The sequence below is a fragment of the Scardinius erythrophthalmus genome (genome assembly GCF_964197995.2).
Source record: "Scardinius erythrophthalmus genome assembly, chromosome: 18".
Lineage (NCBI taxonomy): Eukaryota > Metazoa > Chordata > Actinopteri > Cypriniformes > Leuciscidae > Scardinius > Scardinius erythrophthalmus.
Window position 1 is genome coordinate 35,283,477 of NC_138238.1, and position 25,259 is coordinate 35,308,735.

The 25,259-nt window shown below is 38.1% G+C and overlaps 1 protein-coding gene across 1 annotated transcript in view; it reads left to right on the forward strand.

Annotated features, from left to right (window-relative positions):
- The window catches only part of LOC308706376 (carbonic anhydrase 4-like), a gene marked incomplete at its 5' end in the record, with an annotated part of 57,665 nt that extends 33,513 nt beyond the window's left edge, over window positions 1-24,152 (forward strand). Inside the window, 5 exons of the mRNA XM_081391970.1 lie at window positions 21,581-21,732; window positions 21,830-21,931; window positions 22,031-22,103; window positions 23,232-23,398; window positions 23,528-24,152. Of these exons, the coding sequence (XP_081248096.1) occupies window positions 21,581-21,732; window positions 21,830-21,931; window positions 22,031-22,103; window positions 23,232-23,398; window positions 23,528-23,725 (692 nt within the window). The 3' untranslated portion in view covers window positions 23,726-24,152. The remainder of the gene's footprint in view (window positions 1-21,580; window positions 21,733-21,829; window positions 21,932-22,030; window positions 22,104-23,231; window positions 23,399-23,527) is intronic.
- Window positions 24,153-25,259: the final 1,107 nt, after the last annotated feature.

The window sequence follows — 25,259 nt, forward strand, 5'->3', positions numbered from 1 at the left end:
ACGAGTTCGTCATCCGCTTCCTTAGAGGAGCCAGGAGGATGAACCCCCCGCGACCCCCCCTCGGTTCCTATGTGGGATCTTTCACTGGTCTTGGAGGCCCTGAAAGCGCATCCCTTCGAACCCTTGGAAACTGTGGATATGAAATACCTCACGCTCAAACCGTTTTTCTGATAGCACTGTCTTCAGTCAAACGAGTGGTGGAACAGCTCTTTGTTTCGTTTGGCGGGCGCACCAAGGGTCTCGCCGCCTCGAAACACAGCCTGTCCAGATGGATAGTGGACGCTATTGCTGCTGCTTATGCGTCTAAAGACCTGCAGTGCCCATTGGGCATTCAAGCTCACTCCACCAGAGGCATGGCCTCGTCGTGGGCGTGGTCCAGCGGGATTCCCATTCATGACATTTGTGCAGCGGCAGGCTGGGCCTCCCCCTCCACATTTGTTAGGTTTTACAACCTGGATGTTCCCGCCTTGCAGGCGAAAGTGTTATCAGTCTAAGTCTCGCGTATGCCAGCCCACTATCTGTGCGCGGGCTACGTTGTGTGATTTAGCTCTACTGGTTGAGCTGCACTATGCAGGGAATTGTCAGTTCGGACCGGCCGTGCCGCTCCTAACCCCCTAGTGTGTGCTTATGTACGGCGCTAGCCCTCTTCGGGCCGCCCGGCTCTCTGCTATCACGTTCCCCGGGCTCTCCCTGGGACTCATTCAGTGGATGCTGGGCGCGCACGGCGTTGACAAGGGCGTTCCCGTAGCGTAAGCAACTACGCAATACGAGAGAACCTCTCGTAAGAGAACGTTTCGGTTACTCACGTAACCTCTGTTCTCTCTAGAAGAGGGAACGAGTATTGCGTAGCCCGCCGTGCTCGCACCACGAGCTCATTTCGCTTCATGCGACAGAAACCAGAGAAGCAGCCTCCGAGCCCTGTTTATATACGCTAAGCCACACCCCTTTTCGCGGGCTGTGACGCATTAAGCGCGCCAAGCGCGCTCATTGGTCGTGACGTCACGCCAAGGGCTCAGCGGTAGGCTGCTGCAGTTGCCGCAGGGCAGCCAATGGGCACGCTAGTAAGCTTGCCCTAGGTCTGCAGGCTGCCGCACTGCGTTGACAAGATTATAAAAATTAGGATAATTTTTGGCTTCAGTATCTCGAGAAAGAAAGGCTTTCCCGTAGCGTAAGCAACTACGCAATACTCGTTCCCTCTTCTAGAGAGAACAGAGGTTACGTGAGTAACCGAAACGATTTTTATTACCTTCGCGCTTATGCGGACGCGTCGACTATAAACAAGGTTTTACAGCTCAGACACTTGTTTTTTTTTTCATATTTTTTTGCAAGTGGAAGATCTTGGTTTACATTTGGACTTGAATGTGATCTTATAGGCTTGAAAAGGTTGGTGACCACTGCATAACGCAAACCCAGTCAAACGTTTGACTGCAGTATCTTCTATTCTATGCGCCTTATAATCCGGTGCGCCCTATGTATGAAAACAGTTATAAAATAGGCCATTCATTGAAGGTGCGCCTCTGCTTATAGTGCGGAAAATACGGTAGTCTGGGTGCTGTGGATCGCGGTTTGGGACACCTGAATCAGAACGCGAAAACATATGACTCGGTAGATTTGACTCAGTTTTATTATTTTTTATTTTATTCAATCTTCTATAAATACATAGTCACTAAGACTTAGGCCTACCATGAACAAAATTAGCCTCACAAACTCGATCAGTAACGTTAGGAATCCAGGCTTCGGAGCGTCCAGGTTCAATCGCCTAATTGCACGCAACCATTTCTTTCGTTTTTCGCGATCCTTTTCGGAGGGAATTCGAAAAAACTTTTTATCAGGCCCCCAACGAGCCGTACAATCGACCACACAGCAAGAGTGAACCATCCTCTTCTCTAAATCCTCCTCCAAACGTGCAAAACAATCAAATTATAGGTATCTAGCGGTGTTTCCTGCCACACGATTCCTGTGATGCAACGCGGCAAACATAAACAATGACGTCACAAAAGATCCGCCTATAGGCTTCCAACAAAAGCGATCAATCCTTAAGAGACGGTAACATGAGAAGTTTTACATTACAAAGCTCCAGAAAAGTAGGGGAGAGCGGGGCACAAAGTTATGAGGCGCCACGTAGGATTTAAATCAAACTTCGCTTATCAATACATACATAACACACGTGCACATACACCTATAAATTACTCGCATATACATGTATACTATTGGATGTTCAAAAATACATATATGAAATATACGTGCACACTAATATGAAATCCATACCAATACATATTATGTTAGTCATGAATGCATATACACTTGTGAATAACTTGCATATACATATAAACTTGACGCACGCATACACCTATAAATACTATATAAACTTCCATGCATATAAACATATAAACACTCGCATATACATATAAACTTCCATGCATATACACCTATAAACACTCGCACATACATATAAACTTCCATGCATATACACCTATAAACACTCGCATATACATATAAACTTCCATGCATATACACCTATAAACACTCGCATATACATATAAACTTCCATGCATATACACCTATAAACACTTGCACATACATATAAACTCGATGCGCGCATACACATCCATAAAACACTCGCGCATACATAACGTGGATGTGTGCTTTGTGTATATATGTATATGCGAGTGATTTCATATGTGTATGTGCGTGAACTTTTCAGTGCAAACGGAAGGCATTTCAGTGTAACCGGAAGGCATTTCAGTGTAAAAGGAAGGCATTTCAGTGTAACCGGAAGGCATTTCAGTGTAAAAGTCATTTGTGTCATTTTGATAGTTTGTTTTCCAATTTGAAATGAAATAAGCATAAACGAGAAAACGGCCCCTTTATTCGTTTTTTCGTTAAAAAAAAAAACGAAAAAAAATGAGATTTCGGCTTGATTTTTCATTTTTTTAGTTCTCAGGCAAAAAACGAACAAATTACTTCAAAATTAGTTTTCCACATGTGGGCGGCCTGACACGCCCCCTTCTGCCGATTGGTCAAGCAAGTCTGAGCATGTGACGTCATCAGTTGTTGCTCGGGTCTGTTCTACAAAATAAGAGTCCTCTACTATGGCTACAGAAATCTTTACATCAGAGATATTAATTATTAGTCTGCCACCAGCCTGTTTTATTTAGCTGTGCGGAGTTAAATCTGTGTGGTGAAGCTGCGCTTGACAGCGCCGAGCGGGAGAGGCTCACTGACCATCAGGCAGCAGTCAGAACTTTTCTTTTAGACGCTCCGTTTTGAAACGGGATGGTGATTGCAAATACTGTAATGCGATTGCTGAGGGTGGGTACCGATGATGGTGAAATACAGTTTTACTGAAACTGTAATCATATCCGCGACCCGCGAGAATGAGACAGATGATTGACAGGACGGCGAAGGCAATTAAAGGTGCTAGATATAACTTCTGTTAACAAAAAAATCAATAAAAAAGTGTTTAATCTAAGTGACTTTGTCTTTGTTTTATTGTTTTTGTTGTTTTTAATCAAGTAATTGTGAACCACAAACTGAGCTTTCGTTTTAAAGGGCAATTTCCAAAATATATTTATTTGTTATAATATGGGTATTTTATAATACTGCATAAATAAAAAAAACACACGTAATATGTATGCCTATAGGCTAAACACCACAGTTTTTTGGTTTTGTTTGTGTGAACTTTTATCCCCAACCATATTTCTTTATATGGGCTCCACTCCAGGGGTCACATCAGCACCCCTACTTCCCATGGTACTCTAACTGTAATTAACAGTATGCTGACCCAGTTTATATGTAAAATCTTTGGTATATGTAATCTATAATATCTAAAAACACTTTACAGTGTGATGGAAATAAACTTTTCTTAAAGCATGTTGTATATCACCACAGAATTATTGGCACCCTTCAATCTGTGTTGTATACTGTAGTAGACAATTGTCCTGCAAAATGATGAGGTTTTTGTAAGAAAAACATTGCGAGCTGTCGAATTCTTGTTTGGAATATAAATCAACAACGTAAGAGGCTTTAGGCTTTTTTTTTTATTTTTTACGAAAAAATCGAATAAAGGCCGTTTTCTCGTTTATGCTTATTTCATTTCAAATTGGAAAACAAACTATCAAAAAGGCAGGTTAATTCCGTGTACGCACAAATGACTTCCTTTTACACTGAAATGCCTTCCTTTTACACTGAAAAGTTCACGCACATCCACATATGAAATCACTCGCATATATAGCCTACACAAAGCATGCATCCACGTTTTATTTTATATGTATGCGCGAGTGTTTTATGGATGTGTATGCGCGCATCGAGTTTATATGTATATGCGAGTGTTTATAGGTGTATATGCATGGAAGTTTATATGTATGTGCGAGTGTTTATAGGTGTATATGCATTGAAGTTTATATGTATGTGCGAGTGTTTATAGGTGTATATGCATGGAAGTTTATATGTATGTGCGAGTGTTTATAGGTGTATATGCATGGAAGTTTATATGTATGTGCGAGTGTTTATATGTTTATATGCATGGAAGTTTATATGTATATGCGAGTATTTATAGGTGTATGCGTGCGTCAAGTTTATATGTATATGCAAGTTATTCACAAGTGTATATGCATTCATTACTAACATAATATGTATTGGTATGGATTTCATATTAGTGTGCACGTGTATTTCATATATGTATTTTGAACATCCAATAGTATACATGTATATGCGAGTAATTTATAGGTGTATATGCACGTGTGTTATGTATGTATTGATCAGAGGTGGAAAGTAACGAATTACATTTACTCGCGTTACTGTAATTGAGTAGTTTTTTTGTGTATTTCTACTTTTTTAAGTAGTTTTTAAAATCTGTAATTTTACTTTTACTTAAGTATGTTTTGTTTAAAGTATTGTAATTCGCTACATTTTAAAACGTATCCGTTACTGAGTAAAAAAAAAAATCATTATTAAAAAAATGAACTAGCCTACAGCACGCGCGCTCGTGCTCAGCATTGATTGATTGAAGGGCGGGAGAACAGACACGCAAAAACCACAAAAAATATGGAGACGGACAACACAGATTCTATACACACACACGTGAGGCGAACCCCAGGTAAGTATGGGGATACTTTGGATATAGAAAAACGAACGCGTGGTTGTCCTCGAGGCTCGAGCATAGCCTATTCATTTTGCAAAAATTGTGGACGCAAATTGGCTGCAAAAGAAGGAAACCCATAGAACGTGTTCGGGAACACCATCCCTGCGTGCAGATTAAGATATGTCCCGTTTATAATTTAAGGTCGAAGGATTTCTGTGATGCAGAGGGAATCCCGGAGTTTCATTATTATCATGAAAATGGAATTTAGCCTACAATAACGCAGACGTCACGTAAAACACATGAAAGTAAAGCTGTACAATAAATCAAATTGCGACATGGTCTGTAGTCTATATATTAAAGCACAAGAGACTGCTATATAAATGTATAATCTGCGTGTCTGTGTGAATCAGTGCGAATGAGACGAGCCGTTTCGTCTACTACATACTCAAGTACGCGACGCGCTAATAGTGTTTTCAGCAGCTCACAAACAATATGAGAACATGAAAACATGAACATCTCCAGAGCTGCTCTGAGAGAATGACCTTTGAGAAAAACCTTGTCAAATAGCCTACACTCTGAAACAGGACTTCATTACAACCCATCAAAATAAAAGTTTGGTCTAACTGCGAAGAAATGATGACATAACTGTTGTGGGCCTACAATAGAATGTACTTCTCATAATAATATTAACAACAACAATAATAATACAGATTATTTAAACATTATTTAAGGATTTTTGTCCATGGTTTAATTGAGTAAATCTGTTTTGCAGCACTTTGCCAAAAAATAAAAGGATAAAAAAATGTGTTAAACTTTTATTTGATAAACCACCGTTTTGGATAATATATTTGTTTTAAATCATAAAAACAAAAAGGATTTTTCTGAATTAAATACATTTCATAGAAGTCTTGTTCTTGAACATTTTAATAAATTATTAATGATAAAGAAGTTGTTAAATGAGTAGTTCACATTAAAATGAAAATTACCCCATGATTTATCAGCCCTGAAACCATCCTAGGTGCAGGCTATTTAACTTTCTTCTTTGTTCTTTCAGACGAATACAATCAGAGTTATATTAATAAACACTCTGATGCTTCTGAGCTTTATAATGGCAGTGGATTGCAACCATCAGTTTAAAGCTCAAAAAAGTACACCATACGCAGTCTACTTACACCTTAAACGCAACTCATGACGTCAGAAGTAGTGCGTCCTGGCGTAGCATAAATATCAGCAGTACGTCGCATTACTCGCATAAGTTGCGCTTTAGATTTAAGTCGAATACATATGTTCGTTTGGCCGGAAACTAGTTATTTTACTTCATAAAGATTTAAATATGAATATCTTTCTTACACAAACTCAACGTTTTGTTTCAGAAGGCCTTTATTAACCCCCCGTTGCCATGTGGAGCACTTTTATGATGGATGGATGGATGCACTTTTATGAGCTTCAAACTGATGGTTGCAATCCACAGCCATTATCAAGCTAGGAAGCGTCAGGGTGTTTATTAATATCAGAGGCTTCCTTCACCTCTGTACAGATAAAACATTATCTAAATGATTCCAGTTCGCATGGAAATTTTTTTTTGTATTATGCAGGTCAGACAAGTAATTTGGTGAGGTCAATTTGTAAAGAAAGACTACTCGCATGCACACATTCAAATGCACATACCTATAGATTAAACACGTAATACGCATGTGAACGCCGTCAGCGTTTTCACAGATTCACATTTTTGAAGTTTAGACAGAGATGATAGCGTTTTTCAAAAATTTTCAAAGCTTGCACCTTGTAACCTATTTCAAGGTTCACATTCTCGAGCTCCAAACACTGTTGTCGTGCAAATGAACGGCCAGAACACATTAAAGTTTTCTGTTTTCTGTTAAAGCGGTGTCGTGTTAGCGGCCCCTAAGTTAATAACTAATGTGCTTTTCGCAACGAATCAATCAAAAATGAATGAATCAAAAACTAACTTTAGCTGGACAATAACTTTATTCTAGAGCGGCTGTAAAGCCAAAACACTCTCTGTTACTGTAATCTCCTATTATCTCTGTAAAGCTGCTTTGAAACAATCTATATTGTTAAAGCGCTGTATAAATGAAGGAGACTTGACTTAATATAATTCTGATTGTATTCGTCTGAAAGAAGAATGTCATATACATGACTTGAGGGTGAGTAAATCATGGGCTGGTTTCATTTTAAAGTTAACTACTCCTTTAATCAAATTCATAATCATTTATTGAAATTAGTTGATTAGACATGTTTTATTGAAATTTTAATAAACAAAACAAATGTTTCCAAAAATACTGTTTTCATCTCATTTACTGTAACTGTCATTTTAACTGATGATAATAATAACCCTAATTTAATAATACAGTTTTTATATTTAATAATTGTTTAATACCATTATATTAGTCGGTTATCATACTGTGAAAATCTCATACCTTTACAACCCTACTCGGGGGACTCCCCAACCCACCCCCGCTGTTAAAAAAGTAACTCAGTTACTTTTACTCTGAGTACATTTTAAATGAGCTACTTTTTACTTTTACTTGAGTAGATTTTTCGACCGGTACTTTTACTTGTACTTAAGTAAAAAAAAATTGTAGTAATAGTACTTTTACTTGAGTAAAATATTTTATTACTCTTTCCACCTCTGGTATTGATAAGCGAAGTTTGATTTAAATCCTACGTGGCGCCTCATACAAAGTAACGCTTTTTGACTTTCTCAGTTTGTGTAAATCTACTTATGGTTCAGAGTATTTATTTTTTCCCACATTAATTTCCCACATGTCTACTACAATTATGTGTTTTTGTTTTATTAATACATATACTTTTTTCTTGATATACCCCGAAAGAATGGAAGTGAAATGTGACAACATGCCCCATAGGTGGGGTACATTGTAACATGGCCATATGTCAGCTTAAAATGTTATCTGATCTAATTAAATAAATATACAAAACAAACTAAAATATTTTCTAAATATAATACAATTAAAAAACTTTTTCATATGAAATAATGGCAATTAAATATAAACTCATTTTTGAGCTTTGACTATGAACACATGAAAACACAGCTATACAAAATAGTTCAAAACAAATAAATAATTAGTAATTTCTGAACATTGACTCTCAGTCTTTATTCACCTTTTTCTCACGTTTTCTCAATAAAATTAATAAAAGTATAGAATATAATAGCATATTTCTAATAGGGGCACATTGTAACACAGTGTTACAACATGCCCCCGCCTGCACAACTGGGATTTAAACCCTGCTAGTGGCTTCTGCTAGTTAGCGAAGTATTAAATAACTATCTCAACTGTTGAATAACATCTTAGAGATTAAAATAATATCAGATTTATCTTATTTTAAACAAACACAAAAAATAGAGATAAAAAATTAACTTAAGTAAGAAATTTACTTTTGCTATGGTTTAATAAATGTCCATGGATATCTTCAAAAAAAAAAAAAAAATTGGCGGATTTTTTTTTAATATATATAGTGTTGATATGGCAACCTGTGAGTAGGCTACACAAAGTTTCGTCATCCAAGCATGTGCGGAAGTATTTAAAACAAGCGTGTTATAACCCCGCGTTAGGTTGTGCCCCGCGCTCCCATATACAAAACTGAGAACTATAGGTGATAAACTGATAGAATAGAATAGAATAGAATAGAATAGAATAGAATAGAATAGAATAGAATAGAATAGAATAGAATAGAATCGGGCATTTATATAGCGCTTTCATATGTACTACTGTACACCCAAAGCGCTTTACAATCATATCAGGGGATCTCTCCTCAACCACCACCAGTGTGCAGCATCCATTTAGATGATGCTTTCCTGTAGCTCAGTGGTAAGAGCATTGCGTTAACAACGCAAGGTTGTGGGTTCGATCCCAGGGGATTGCAATTGCATATACCTATGTATAAATGTATAGGATAATGCAATGTAAGTCACTTTGGATAAAAGCGTCTGCCAAATGCATAAATGTAAATAATGCGACGGCAGCCACAGTACAACGGCGCCAGTGCGCTCACCACACACCAGCTATATATAGGTGGAGAGAGGAGAGACTGATAGAGCCAATTCAATGTAAGGGGATTATTAGGAGGCCATGATTGGTAAGGGCCAACGGGTGGAATGTGGCCAGGACACCGGGGTTACACCCCTACTCTTTACGAGAAATGCCATGGAATTCTTAATGACCACAGAGAGTCAGGACCTCGGTTTAACGTCTCATCCGAAGAAGGACGGTGGTCTTTGACAGTATAGTGTCCCTGTCACTACATTGGGGTGTTAGGACCCACACAGACCACAGGGTGAGCACCCCCTGCTGGCCTCACTAACACCTCTTCCAGCAGCAACCTGGTTTTCTCAGGAGGTCTCCCATCCAGGTACTAACCAGGCTCAGCCCTGCTTAGCTTCAGTGGGCAAACAGTTTTGTGCTACAGGGTGATACGGCTGCTGATAGAGAACAGAAGAATAAAAGTTATTTGATTCCTCTTTTTGTTCATATCATGAGACTCACTGACTACAAAGGCAACTTAAAGTGGTCCTTTTAATGCCCTTTTAAGAAGTCTTGGTTTTGTTTTAGGGTGTAGGCTACTAGAATATGTTTTCATGCTTGATTGTTAAAAAAAAAGCATTATTTTTTACATATTTTAAATGATTACAGCTCCTCTCTCCCCTGGTTGAACCACTGATCTGTATAATGTCATTCTATATAGATCAGTGGGTTGAACGCGTCGTTTTCGATGAAGCCCCTCCTTCCGAAACACGAAATGCGCTGTGATTGGTTAACTGGCGATAGCTTCGAACTTTGAGCGTCGTAACTTTGCAGATAGCCTATTGTTTATGCTCAAATAGCAACATTACACACTAACTAAAGTTAAAAAAGTTAAATTTGTTAAAGAGGTATTCACCTTATTTTTCAACGCAGAAGTAGGCCTATGCCTAAGGTGTTTTGAATGTGCGAGACTTCAGATTTATTAGCCGCTATAAGGAAATATACTGTATCAGTAAACTGTAAAGCTGTTTGCAACCCACCAGCATGTTTATAATTAATACAATACTTTAACATAATATGGGAAGAAATACCAGTTTGCAATATCAAGCAGCATAACGATGTAGCTACAGCTACATAGCCTGAAGTGAATGATACCGGAAGCCTTGTAGCCTATTAGCCGGGACGTCCCGTATTTTTGGGCCTATTTATTTGTCCCGTGTGTGACCTCCCTTGTCCTGCTGATCTATCCTCTGACTGCTAAAACAGCAACAGCAGCTACCCTTCAAATTGCGCAAATTGAAATTGTGAATTGAAAATAGGCCTAATGGAAACACGTAATTTTCGCAAAAACTCCCTTTATCGCAAAAATGTTTTTACGCTTGCATGAGGTGGTTTTTCAGGCAATTCGAAAAAGAAATATTTCGCAAATCTGCAATGGAAACAGTTTTTGCGCATTTACAGGTCACCTGACGTAGATGACACGGTGTGTTTGGACAGAATACGACACAGAGTTCTTTATTAAATTCATATAAGACAAAAGAATTACATGAATAATGGAGTCTAAACCTCAAATGCCACAATCAAGAGCTTGAAGCAGATATGAGGGAGAAACACCCAGAAACACCCCATGTGCCGCACACAAGTATAATAGGGGTCGTTCTTACTATTGATGCTAGGAAAACACACATAGGCCTACATCTCCTTCTATTAATAATAGTGCAGTCAGTGCCGGCCCGAGCCTTTTGGGGGCCCTAAGCAGAATTTGATTTGGGGGGCCCCCTGTCACCTGTGCTCAGAGCCGTCGCATAGACTGTGCGAACTGTGCAACCGCACAGGGCCTCGCGCCAATAGGGGGCCTCGCAGTCCTGCTGTTTTTTTTTTTGTTTGTTTTTTTTCACCATTTTTAAAACATCTCGCGGCACGAATGTAACAATTCTACAAATAAATAAAACATATCCAGAGCATTCATTTTGTTCGTTTTTTTTTTTAAATAAGAGAAGATCTAGCGCTGAAATTTGTTTTGTAAATCAAGTGATCAAAGTGCACGTTGCCGCTGCGATCAGTGGCGCGTATACAGTGTTTTCTCGTGTGGCTCGCGCACAGGCCGCACTGTCTTCATTTGGACGCGCGCTTCAATCCCTTGTGGATACTCTAACATAATGCACACAAATGTGTCCCTGCTTGATATACAACCACTGATTAACATAATCGGTTTTGATGAGAAAAAAAAAAAAACTAACGCTATACGAGAAAAATAAAACCATGCAAGAGCGGATTTAAACCTACAACCTCTGACATGCTAAGCGAAAGTTCTACCACTGTACCACTGGCAGATTCTTGATGAAAATTTGTGGTCGCACAGTTGACTATTTTTAAAATAAATAGCAAAAAGTCATAGCTGAGACTATGTGCATGATTATGCTGTATTATTCTACTTGATAAAAACGTATTGCAGCGAGATTATGCGTGCAAAAGAATTAGAACAGCTACGTCCGTGTGACTGTAATTCATGCACAATTGAGCATACACATCAAAGAGCAGGGCCTCGCATTTCAAGTTCGCACAGGGCCTCGCACCCCACCAGCGACGTCACTGCCTGTGCTTGACGATTATTGACACAATGTCACTCTATAATGTTACATTATAAATGAATACAATGAGGTTATGTATTAATACAAAATAAATACTTAAAAAAAATAGATACTTAAAAATGTTTTAACTTTTTCTTTACTCTTTTACTAACTCTTTGAAAACAAACTGTCACAATACATATTAAATAAATTATTTGCAAAATGTGACCCTGGACCACAAAACCAGTCTTATGTGTAATTTTTTTAAAATTGAGATTTATACATCGTCTGAAAGCTGAATACATAATATTTCCATTGATGTATGGTTTGTTAGGATAGGACAATATTTGGCTGAGATACAACTATTTGAAAATCTGGAATCTGAGGGTACAGAAATATCGAAACATTGAGAAAATCGCCTTTAAAGTTGTCCATTTCTATTGGCGATAGTGCTGCATCCATTCACAAAAATAAATGTTTTATATATTTAAGGTGGGAAATTTACAAAATATCTTCATGGAACATGATCTTTACTTAATATCCTAATGATTTTTGGCATAAAAGAAAAATCTATAATTTTGACCCATACAATGTTTTGTTGGCTATTGCCACAAATATACCCGTGCAACATAAGACTGGTTTTGTGATCCAGGGTCACAAATATCCTCCAACGTTTTGCAACACTTTGCAGTTTGAATGATGTCTTATGAACATGACGGAGTATGATTTTATGGTTCCACTGTTCGATATTCCAGCATTCTAATCTTGACATCGCAGCCTGTTTGTTATAAAATATAATAATAAAATGGTCAACCTAACATATAAAAATTACACTGCTCTGTTTAAATAGCAAGTAGTAGCCTACAATTCGTATCATTCAGCGAAAGCACTGTTCCACTGTGATGTTTCCAAGCACATTTTTGCGCATGTGAAGAGAATGATTTTTTCCCTCGATATTGGATTTCAAGCACATTTTTGCGCATGTGAAGAGAATGATTTATTTTCCCTCGATAATGGAACGTGGGTAAAGTACAGAAGCCTATAATAAAGAATAGTTTACCATCCAAATCCATCGCGAATGTTGAAACATTTTGATGAGAGAGATTTAGGCTACGTGAGCAACGCCGCTTTCACTTTCGCTTTAAATTATTTCGTTTTGGCTTGTTTATAGTTTTTTTTTATTATTATTCTTGTTCTGTTCTGAATATCATTACATTTAAAGGATAAATCATTGATCAAATCAAATTTTTGTGACAACATTACCGTGACTGCGCACGAATTCTCTATGCACGCGAGGTTATGCGCATCACTCAAACACTGGCAGACACCGCAGCAGTTGTAGGCAGATATATTGATCATGAAATCAGAATGTTCTTGTCTTGGATTATTAATCCATTCATTCATTTATGTCAGTTGTTTAATTTAATTAATATGTATAAAAAAAAATAAAAAAATCGCTTGGGGGCCCCCTGGTGGCGAGGGGGCCCCAAGCAGCCGCTTAGTTCGCTTATGCCTCGGGCCGGCCCATAGAAATAAACACTAGATGTCGCCTTGGGGTTCTAAGCATGCGTCAAAACCGCCGCCATCTTGGAACAGGGCTCTTGTCATAGGAAGTAGCTAGGTAACACTGCTTTCTCCGCCTGTACTTCGAATTCATGGATGATGCCGGACTTTTGTGCTGCGTATGGATGTTCACACGAACGAAATCTAAACCAGACAGCAAGGGATTACATTTACTCTGTGGATGGCAGTAGTCAAGTTTTTTTTTTTATAAGTTAAGTGTACATTTCTCTGCTTGGAGGAAGAAAATTAACTGTGATTCTCGCACAGAAAATTAATTGTGAATGTGCTGTAGCCTACTCTTTAGATATTATTTGAAATAACCCTTGTGTTTAAAATGTACAATATGCAGGAGTTGATCCTCAATACCCACTTTTGGCTGTGTTGTTCCTAACTTTTGATTTTTTTTTCCGATTGTAGCCTACTCAAACTTTGTAATAATAAAAAAAAGTACAGTCCTAATAGTATGCTTGTCCTCTCGCTGTCAATCTTCAAACAGTACATCCATGATTATTATACATAGAATTCCACAAATCCTATGTATGTGTACATTTTGCACAAGGATACAGTGGGCTCAAGGGCTTGTTCCTTGTAAACTGGGGATGTGGAAGGACATTGGAATTTGTGAAAATGTCAACTGTTTAAAGCCTTTCTTTAAAGTGAATTTCGTTTTGTATAAATTGTATCTTAATTTTAATATTTTTTTCATCAAACAATTGCCTGGATTTAGGCCTAATTAATAAGAAGCAAATATAACGAACAGCCAATATAATCATGGAGGCGCCCGCGCGCGGTCACTTTGCATTGCACATGAACTGGAGCGCATCTCATCCTAACTTAACGAAACTCAGCCTATGCCTCACACAGACATGAGAAATACATCAAATACACAAAGCTTGAAATGTCTTTAAACGAAATAATTCAAAACGAAAAGAAAAAGGCTACTCTCTGATTATGTAATCCATTATGTGCATTTCTCTTTATAGGCTCGTTCTCTACGAATATGGCGATCGTCAACTTCATCTTTGCAGCCGAGTCGACACTGTAAGAAAACACTAGTTTATTAATAAAAAATCAATGTACGCGTGTCACCGGATTTACAAATGCACATCTTGCTTGTTGCACGTACACATAGTAGGCTATGTCGAAATAACGAGATTATTATGTTGAAATAACATTATTATTGTTAATAATAATACATCTTTAGAATATTTGATTGAATGCTAAATGTTGCGCTTGTTCAATTTAATAAAATTAAAACTTTAATTGTAGGCTAATCTTCAAATAAACGATATTCGCTTGTATACTGATTCAGGCAAATTATCGGTGCTGGTACTACTCGACCTCAGTGCTGCATTTGACACTGTCGATCATAACATACTTCTTGACAGGCTGGAAAACTGGGTGGGGCTTTCTGGGATAGTCCTAAAATGGTTCAGGTCATACTTAGATGGGAGAAGTTATTATGTGAGTATAGGAGATCATAAGTCTGAGTGGACATCCATAACATGCGGAGTCCCTCAAGGCTCAATTCTTGCGCCACTCCTGTTCAACCTGTATATGCTCCCAATGAGCCAAATAATGAGAAAAAAAATAAATTGCTTACCACAGCTATGCAGACGACACACAGATCTACTTAGCCCTATCGCCTATAACGATTACAGCCCCATTGACTCCCTGTGCCAATGCATTGATGAAGTCAACAGTTGAATGTGTCAAAACTTTCTTCAGTTAAACAAAGACAAAACTGAAGTCATTGTATTTGGAAACAAAGATGAAGTTCTCAAAGTGAACACATACCTTCACTCTAGGGGTCAAACAACTAAAAATCAAGTCAGGAATCTTGATGTGACACTAGAGTCAGACCTTAGCTTCAGTAGTCATGTCAAAGCAATAACTAAATCAGCATACTATCATCTGAAAAATATTGCAAGAATTAGATGCTTTGTTTCCAGTCAAGACTTAGAGAAACTTGTGCATGCTTTCATCACCAGCAGGGTGGATTATTGTAATGGTAACTTTTTTATTTAAGGAAACTGAGGAGTTTTAATGTTGAAAGTTCTCTTATGAAAATGTTTTATTCATCATTTGTTGAGTCAATTCTCACATTTTCAATGATCTGCTGGTTCAGCAATCTTAATTTGATTAGAAAGAATAGGCTGGGAAGCTTTGTTAAACAGTGTCGGAAGATCACTGGTGTCAATCTTAATGATCTGAGCCAGGTCTACCAGATTAGGTGTGTCCGGAGGGCAAATGCCATTTTGGCAGACCCTTATCACCCTCTTCATGCAGAGTTTCGGCTCTTGCCGTCAGGGAGAAGCTTTGCCTTCTCTAGAAAGGCAAAGTCAAACCGATACACAAGATCATTTGTACCATTAGCTGTTAAATACTTGAACCAGCTCTAAACATCGCAATTTATAACTTTTCCAGGATGATATTCATGGGTTAATTGTGTTATTTTTTATTTTTATTTTTTTTGAACAACTTATTGTTCATTTTGTTGTATTTTTACTGTATTTATGTGTTGGCTGTGCCAATGGCTGCTGTGGAGCAAATTGCCCCTTGGGGATAATAAAGAAACATAACATAACATAACATAACATAAAGGTCCGCGTTGCCACGGTTTTTGGAATAATTTAACTTATCGCTAGAGGAAAAAATGAAGTTTTAGTCGCTTAACATCGGTTAATGGAAACGCCGTCATTTCGCAATCGACTAGCCGCGTTTCCATAGGCTACCCTTCAAACTGCGCAAATTGAAATTGGTATGTTTGGACAGAATACAAGACGGAGTTCTTTATTAAATTCATAAAAGACAAAATAATTACAGGAATACTGGATTCTAAACCTCAAATAAATGCCACAATCAAAGACCTCGATGCAGATATGAGTGAGAAACACCCAGAAACACAGGCCTATGTGCCGCTCTCAAGTATAAGGGTCTTTCCTTATAATTAATGATTGGATAACACACATTGTCTCATTTGATTAATAATAATGGCCAGTGCAGTGTCTGGGATTGTGGGATAGGCTATTATAGGCTAGTACATAAACCTACCAACGTCCGTTGCCATGATTTTTTAAATGACTTTAATCATTAAAGGTTAATGGAAACGCTGTCATTGCGCAATAGTTTTTTGTCGACATTTCGAAAAAAATCGCAAAAGTTTTGCGCAAATCCCCTTGCTGAATAAAAGTAGGCAATCACTTTCTTTAGTTTCTTTCCAAAAAAAATAAAAAATAAATAAATCTTACAAACCCCAAACTTTTGAACTGTAGGCCTTATGTTAAAAAAAACTTTCTATTTTAGATAAATGCTGTTATTTTGAACGATGGTTTGTCTGTAATGTGATTTTTTTTATGTATGACATTAAAATTCTTTTTAGAATTAAATTGTACATAAATAGGCAAGGCAAGGCAAGTTTATTTATATAGCACATTTCATACACAATGGCAATTCAAAGTGCTTTACATAGAATAAATTAAAATAATAAAAAGAAATAAGAATAATTAAGACAGTTTAGAAAAATTAAAAATTAAATACAGTACAGTACAGTCGGACGAACATTGGCACAGTGCTCATTCAGTAAATGCATAGCTAAACAGATGTGTTTTGAGTCTGGATTTGAATAGGAGAAAATCAACATCAAGGAGAAAATCAACAGAGTCTGCAGATATGCTTGGTGTTAAGGATATAGCCTTCATAAATAGTACACTAGTGTTCTCATTTAAGCATCTCTTCTTGACAGACACAGATCTAGCTTCATTGGCAGGAGAGATCAATATATCAAAGAAAATACAGAAATGATCAGACAGTGCTACATCCTTAATAACAATCGATGAAATGTTTAGACCCTTACTGATAAGTAAATCTAGTGTGTGTCCACGATTGTGTGTGGGTCCATGTACATGCTGAGTCAGATCAAAAGTTTTTTAAAACACTTTTGATTTCTTTTGCCATATTGTTCTCTGCACTATCTATGTGGATGTTAAAATCTCCAGCAATGGCAAAACAGTCAAACTCTGATGTAATTGTTGATAACAGTTCTGTAAAGTACTCAGCAAAGGCTGGAGAGTATTTTGGAGGCCTGTAAATAAAGAAAAGTAAAATGCGTGGAGCACCTTTTAACACAATACCCAGATATTTAAAAGACAAGTAATTCCCATATGATATTTGCTTACATTGATAGATATCTTTAAAAAGATAGGCAGCATGTAGTTGTATCCCTGCTGCTAATGTTTCTGATTATGGAGTCCCCCACTATCAGAGTCCTGGGCTCGGCTGCGCTCTGAGCTGAGTGCCGCTGTCTGCTCGACCTTGAGCGCCAGTTAGCATCAGTGTTAGCTACTGGCCCATTCAGTCTGTGTTCGATCACATTCATCACATTTGGGGATTCCTCATTTACATTCCTTAGTACTTCAAATCTGTTCTCAAGATGTATAGGCGGTGGTAGGAGACCAGTGTTTGCAATCCTTGTCAGTGCTGTATCTAGGGTAGAGGATGCTACTGCGGCATTATGTGATGCTCGTGACAATCTGATGTCTCGAGTGCCTTTGGGTCTAGCTCCCTGTTTGTGCCATCGATTAGTAAGTCGATCGGCTTATTTCTCTACCTGTCGAGGAGCACTAGTTTCATGGGACTCACCGGTATGCTGAGGATGTTCATGAAGAAGCTCTGTTGTGTGCTCCGTCTGGTTTGGTAGTCCCGTAAGTAACTTTGTTTCAAGAACTGCAATCCTTTGTAAAAGTCTGTGGCAGTTAGTGCAGCAAGTAGATTCCAGAAGATGCATTTTCTCTTATCCTTGAGGCAGTTGTGTTTTCCTTTCCCGGTATGTGAGCTGGTCGGGTAAAAGAATTCTCAGTTTTTGTAGTAATCCAAACTTTGTCGTATGAGCACTGTGCTGATTTGCTGAAGTTAAAATTAGGTTATAAAAGGAAATAAAATAAAGGAAATAAAATATAAAAAAATAGGAGATAAAATGTAAAAGCGATAGAGCAAAGCGCGGAGCAGTAAGCAAGAGCGTCCGAACAGTAGCTGAGCAGGAAGTCAACCTTTACAATAAATAGGTCAAGCAATACAAATGTGTTTATGTCTGATAACCTTTTAAACACATAGGGTAAATTCTGGCAAAGTGGGACAGTTAAGCTTCTTAATTTCAATCTTTACATGTAAATGATTCTATTACTAAAAATCAACACTGAGCTCATCATAAGCAAGTATGTAATAAAAATATATAGTATTGTTAAACTGGGACAGGGTATTATGGCAAACTGGGACAGCCATTTAAGTCATTCTAATGGGGGAATTGAGTTCCCTTTTTGTATGCCCCTCATAAATTTAGTTAGCTAGCTAGATATTTCAACAAAGATTGTAAACTGATTTAAAAAAACAATGCCAATTCCAAAAAAAAAAAAAAAAAAAGAAAAAAAAAAGAAAGATGGAGGGTACAAGCTTGGATGGCTGGGACATTTGCAAAAAACTTTTCAACAAAAAGAAATGAAACTTAGCCTGTGTGGAATAAAATTAGCCTATTAGAAGAAATGTTTATGAATATGTCTATTTTTTTATTTTTATTTATGAAATAAACTAAACCCAATACAAAATATTGTGGACAGGTGAGGGAGGGAGGGGTGGAAAGAATCTGCTGTACCTGCACCCCTCCTTAAAAAAAAGGATTTTTATTATTTTTGTTGTTGTTGTTTATATTGTTATTGTGTATGTAATTGACCCTTCACTAAGCCCCGCCCTCCTTAGTTACTGTTGCTATGCCTGTCAAGCTTTTGCACCTGGCACGTCTATTACAGTATGTATGCACCGGTTTCAGACATTCCCAAGGAGATAATTAGTCATTTTTGGCGAACAGGTGAAAATCAGAGAGCAAGATTGCAGTATGCATTTGAGGGCTGTATATCCACGACATAATATGCAAACGATTAGAGAATAATTTCATCAGCTAAAGCCTAGGCTATAACGTTAGGTCCCATCGCAAGCAGCAGCCGCCGCTGAACATTCAAATGGGAAACATACAAATTGAGTGAAATTTGAAAATATTCTATTATTAATAAATCAAACAGCTTATCCATAAGTAGCCTATTGTGGAATAAAGACAAGACATTAGCCTGACCACTTTGCAATGATAACATTCTCCCGCTTATATTTTTAGCGCGCCAGGCTACAGCTCACACGTCGTGGGTCACATAAGTGACTACTGTTATGAACTGATTTAGTTTGCATACCAACCTTTTCCTTGGAGATCTCCGGCAAGCCCTGTGATGTTCCCTCCTTTTACTAACTACCTTTTACTTTTATCTAACACCGAGAGAGTCGCGATCAGATTGGGGTAGGCTAGTTAGGCCGTCGATTAACAAAATGCTGAAATATATTTTTAAGTAACGTTAAGTTATGTCAGTGAGCCTCCGTCTTGCTTTAATTACACTGCTTGATCCACGAGCTGGACAATAACTTTATTCTAGAGCTGCTATAAAGCCAAAACACTTTACTTTTAATTTCCTATTATCAATGTAAAGCTGCTTTGGAACAATCTACATTGTTAAAGGCGCTTTATAAATGAAGATGACTCCCGGCATTTCTCCCCTTGGGTTTTAGGTTTCGGGAAGGGAACAAAATCCACCACCCCATCCAAACTTTTAGGATACTGGGTATCAGATTTGCACAATCCATGCGCACAACGCTTCGGCATGTTTCCCTCGCTCAAAAGCTTGCCAGACCTCCCGCGCCTAGTTACGGTTGCTAAGGGTCAATTCATTGGGCCTACATTTGAGGAACAATATAATGTGTTTGAAGTGTCCCAGTTTGCCAATAAAGGTGTCCCAGTTTGACAGTAGCGCCTGGAAAAATGTGGTTTGGGGTCCATGTGTGTTTGAGGAAGCGTCAGCCATCCTGTGTTTAAAGCTGCCGTCGGCAACATTTTTTGATCATATTCAGTGAAATCGACACTATAATCCAACAGAACAACATAAATAAAGTGGTTTTAGAAAAAAAACCGAGCTTCTAACTCCACCTGGAGCGTGTTATTTGTTTTGCAAAAATCCACCGCTCCCGTCTCATCGGGTCCAATCAGCGCAGGGGGGTGTGAGATCTGACTGTCAATCACATCGTGCACACGCCACAGTCACAGATCCCCTCTCCCTCGCGGCTCGCGCACGTTTCAATATCACATGCACAGGACACGCCTGAAGTTCGCCTGAGATTGTACGAAGCGTGATGGCGGAGAGAAAATCTACTAACAAGCTTCCAATTCCTCTGTTATTGCTATCTATGGATAGATTAGCCAGGGCAGCCCATAGATATCATATAAAGGCTAGATGTCTTAAGGCGGAGTCACTTCCGGCATCACCGGCGGCCATCTTAGGACAGGGCTCTGTGAATTAAGGTGAGTGAGCAGCACGCACACAAATCCTCTTATCTCGCTGAAATCTTGACGGATTTACAAACGGTTTGGTTTCTTACAAACGTTATTAACGTGGTTATAATTCTGAATGCTTAAACATTTTGAACATAATTATTCATATGTATGCAGTATAATAGCTACATCTCTGACGTTTATAACAAACCAAACCGTTTGAAAATCGGTAGAAAATTGAGCAAGTTATGGTTATTTAAAAGTACATGCACCATGTTATGAGTGAGCGAGCACCCTGTCGTAAGATGGCCGCCGTGTGCGGATGTCGAGCTCCATTGGCCAGCAACGCGGATGAGACATCTAGCCTTTATATGATATCTATGGGGCAGCCTACCTCCGAGTCCATGGTGTTGATCGATGCTGAAGAGACGCGCGCGTTCACAGAAAATCAGGTACACACGCACTGACGAACACGACGTCTATGGGAGGGTGCTCGTTGGTAGTGGGGGAGGGGCATGAGAGTTGTACTTGTAAACATTCAAAATTTTGGCTAAGTCAACCAATCTGCCAGACTTGCCGACTGCAGCTTTAATGTTTCTTTCTTTTTTATTCTGTATAGTAGAGTAGAGCTCTTAAGCTATTTAGAATAGTATCATATGAGGGGCTAAGACATTTGGATCATAATAAAACATTATGCAGAAGGTAAATGATCAGAAAGTGTCCCACTTTACCAGTATTCACCCTACTTTACTGCAGACACTGAAATGACGTACACTATATAGTGTATATTGTATACAGTACAAATATTTTGAGTGTCCCTCATTTTCCTGTTCTGAAGTTGGCAACGCTAGGCTTTAGACACATTAAAATTACAATTACAAATTAACACCATTCTTAACTGAAAAATAAGGTGAATGGGGCGCAGATAAAGCTTCAGTGTTGCACAACGTCACTGTATTCCATGTCCTGGACCTTGTATCTAATATGTCTATTGTCTTCACAGTGGTGGTCAACCTGGATGATGATAAAATGACAGTGCAAGGAGGTGATCTTCCAGGTGTATACAACACTAAACAATTCCATCTCCACTGGGGTAACGGCAGCTCCTCGCCTGGCTCCGAACACACTGTGGATGGCAAACAATACCCAATGGAGGTATGAATTAATTCATTTTCCCTGCAAATGCATTGCATTATTCCACATAGCATTCTCCCTAATGCATTATCTTTATACGTCTGATTCTGTTTCTCAGCTGCACATTGTGAATGTCCATTCAAAATACAACGGGAGTGTGGCAGCTGCTCTTGCTGCTAATGACAGCACAGGATTGGCTGTTCTTGGTTTCTTTATTGAGGTGAGCAAGACCACGTTTATCCAGAGGCAAGCGCAAACCTTAAGTATATAAATGGCTTAGTTGTGTGCTCATGTGTATGTATTTTTATTTAACCAACAGGGAACCAGTGAACAAAACAAAACAAAAAGTTGGGATATCCTAACATCCTTTTTGAAGCAGATCTCTATTTCAGGTACAGAAATAGTTTGTTGTTGATAGTTTACCCAGAAATGAACATTTTGTTACTCCTCACCTTCATGTCGTTCCCCATTGAAACACAATATACGATATTTTGAAGAACTGTTTTTGTCCATACTTTGAGTGTCAGTGTGGTCCAAAACAACAATGGCATTCAGGCACAAATCATAGAGACATGCCTTCTTTTGTTTTCCACAGAAAAAAGAAAGTCATAAAGGTTTTGGAACAACAATGTTGACAGATTTTTTACTTTTGAGTCGTGAGCCAGATCAGCGTCAGACTTCACTCAATTCTGTGAAAGCGATGTTTGCCATTGATTTTCGAACTATCTTTGGGTTTGTACTTTGGTTAACGATATGTATTGCAAATATTATCTCAGTTTGATAGTCTTCACTGATTCAACGTTAGTAATTGAGTCTTGTGTTAAGAGCAACATCAGACATTATCAGAGTCTAAATTCGTGTAGTATTTGTTCTTGATTAGCCAAAGTTACCTAATTCTGAATTTACTACTAGTTTACTACTGTATGTTGCCGGTTTGTGCCACTTTCTAATTCTGTCGATTGGTGTTCTTACAGCAATTTGCAAACATCTACAGTTATATCTTCATTGTTCGTTAGGTTAAGAGTGATCTCAAAAAAGACACTTTTTGTATGTTTGGTTTTAGTTAGCAGTAAAGTGTTGAATACGCTGAAGATCTCGGTTTTGTTTCTACAATTTTTACTTAGATTTGTGGTTTTTGGGTTATCAGTTGAAGGAATTGTTTATTTTATTTTATCTCTTCTTCAATTTGGTGACACTTGTTTCTTTATGTTTGTATTCTATTTTATTTATATTGTTTTGTAACTTGTTCACTCTGCGTTTTTTTCTGATAATTGTACTCTTATTCTTTTTTATCGGTTGTTTCTGTTTATTGCACATGCTGCAGCAATTATATCTCACTTAAATTTAATGCAATCATACCTCTAACATCAAGCACGTAACAGAATCTTTTTATCAGTATGAAGTCTTGCAATTCATCCCATTAAAAACATTAATTTCTCTTAACCGATATGATTTAACAACAAATTAGCACAAAACTGAAGACGGCTAAGTAGTTTCCTTACACCCTCTTGATGTTTTAGGTGCTACAACCACAGACATCATGAATCAAATCACAATGGACAGTCTGCTTGAAGGGGTGAACAGGTCTAAATATTACCGGTATCAAGGCTCCCTAACCACACCCAACTGCAATGAAGCTGTGATCTGGACTGTGTTCAAAGATACCATCAAAGTCAGCCAGGACTTTGTAAGTCAAGGCAACTCTATAGTAGAGTAATTCATAAAAATCATATACGTCTATTACTAGATGGCAACATTCATCATATTCTGAGTTAAAACCTAAAAGTCACTCAGTTGAATTTATTCCTCCAAACAGATCAACCGCTTCAGCACAACTACCTTTTTCAAAGCAAGCGCTTCAGTTCTGACGACCAACAACTTCAGAGGAGTTCAGCCCTTGAATGGCAGAGTTGTGACATCACAGGAGGTAAAAACCGCAGCACCTTCATCTGCGGCCACATCCACTATATCTATCATTACAGTTCTTCTCTTGTCAAGTTTGTGTTGGCTGTAAAAATACATTTGTGTTTTTGTGCACACCAATATGAGCTTGTTTAATTCAACTGACTTCTCTTGTATATTATGTGTCAGCTTTATTGATCATGGTTGATGTTTTCTGTAATATTTTAATTTTGTCTCTTCTACTATCTTATCTTGATGATGCTTGACTGTTCGTAATTCTACCCATTGTATTTTTAAACGCACAATTTGCTGTCACAATAACATGAGGTCTAGAGTTAGAATAGGATAAAATCCAAAATACACTGCTAATGTTTTATATGAAACTTATGATATAATATAATATTCAACATTAGATGAATCTTTAGTATTTAAGATGATTTATGTTTTAAATGTCTAAAGCATGACAGCTATGACAGACCTCAGTTATTAAAATTAAATAAATAAATGTTTTCTGTTTAATGAATAAATGTCTCCCAGTCAAAATGCTTGTGTGTGTGCGTCTGCGTGTATACTACCATTTAAAGCAGGGGTGTCCAAACTCAGTCCTGGAGGGCCACTGTCCTGCAAAGTTTAGCTCTAGCCTTCCTCAACACACCTACCTGGAAGTTTCTAGAATGCCTAGTAAGACCTTGATTATCTGGTTCAGGCGTGTTTAATTGGGATTGGAGCTAAACTCTGCAGGACAGTGGCCCTCCAGGAGCAGGATTGGACATCCCTGATTTAAAGGGATAGTCCACCCAAACATGAAAATTCTGTCATAATTTACTCACCTTCAAGTTGTTCCAAACCTGTAGCCTAAGACTTTCGTTCATCTTCGGAACACAAATGACGATCTTTTTGATGAAATCTGAGAGATTTCAGTCTCTCCATTGACAGCCTATGAAACAACATTTTGATGCTTTAAAAAGTTCATAATGAGATTGTAAAACTAATCCATATGAACTTGAGAGGTTTAGTCCAAGGTTTAGTTTCACTTTATATTAACATATTTGATTTAGGCTTATATGTCTATGTGAGTTCAGTGTTTAGTTATTATTAGGGGTGTGACGGTTACTATATAACCGTGAGACCGACGGTTATAGTTGAACACCGTCATTACAACTCTATAACCGCCAAAACAGCCCAGTCTCACCCCAAAACGTCACATACTGACGCGTCTTGACCAAACGGCAATATACGACGAAAAGGGTACCCCTAAAACGTCCATATGAGACGAAGACATAAGCGCACCAGCAGCGCCTCTTAGCGGTACCCTAACGCATACCTAAACCTACCCATAACCCGAATAGTCACATACGGACGTTTTAGGGGTACCCTTTTCGTCGTATATTGCCGTTTGGTCAAGACGCGTCAGTATGTGACGTTTGGGGGTGAGACTGTGTTAGCCAAAACCGTGTTATTAAAATATTTTTTACAAAAATGTTTTATCATAGAGAATGTTTAAATACTAATTAAAAACAATTGTTAACAGTCTGTGTTATTAATGGTCTACGTCGTTTACAACTGTATTTGATTCTTTGCCAAGTACCCCTTGACCGACCGCCAATCATTTGAGATAGAAATAAAAGCTATGATATAGTGATGTG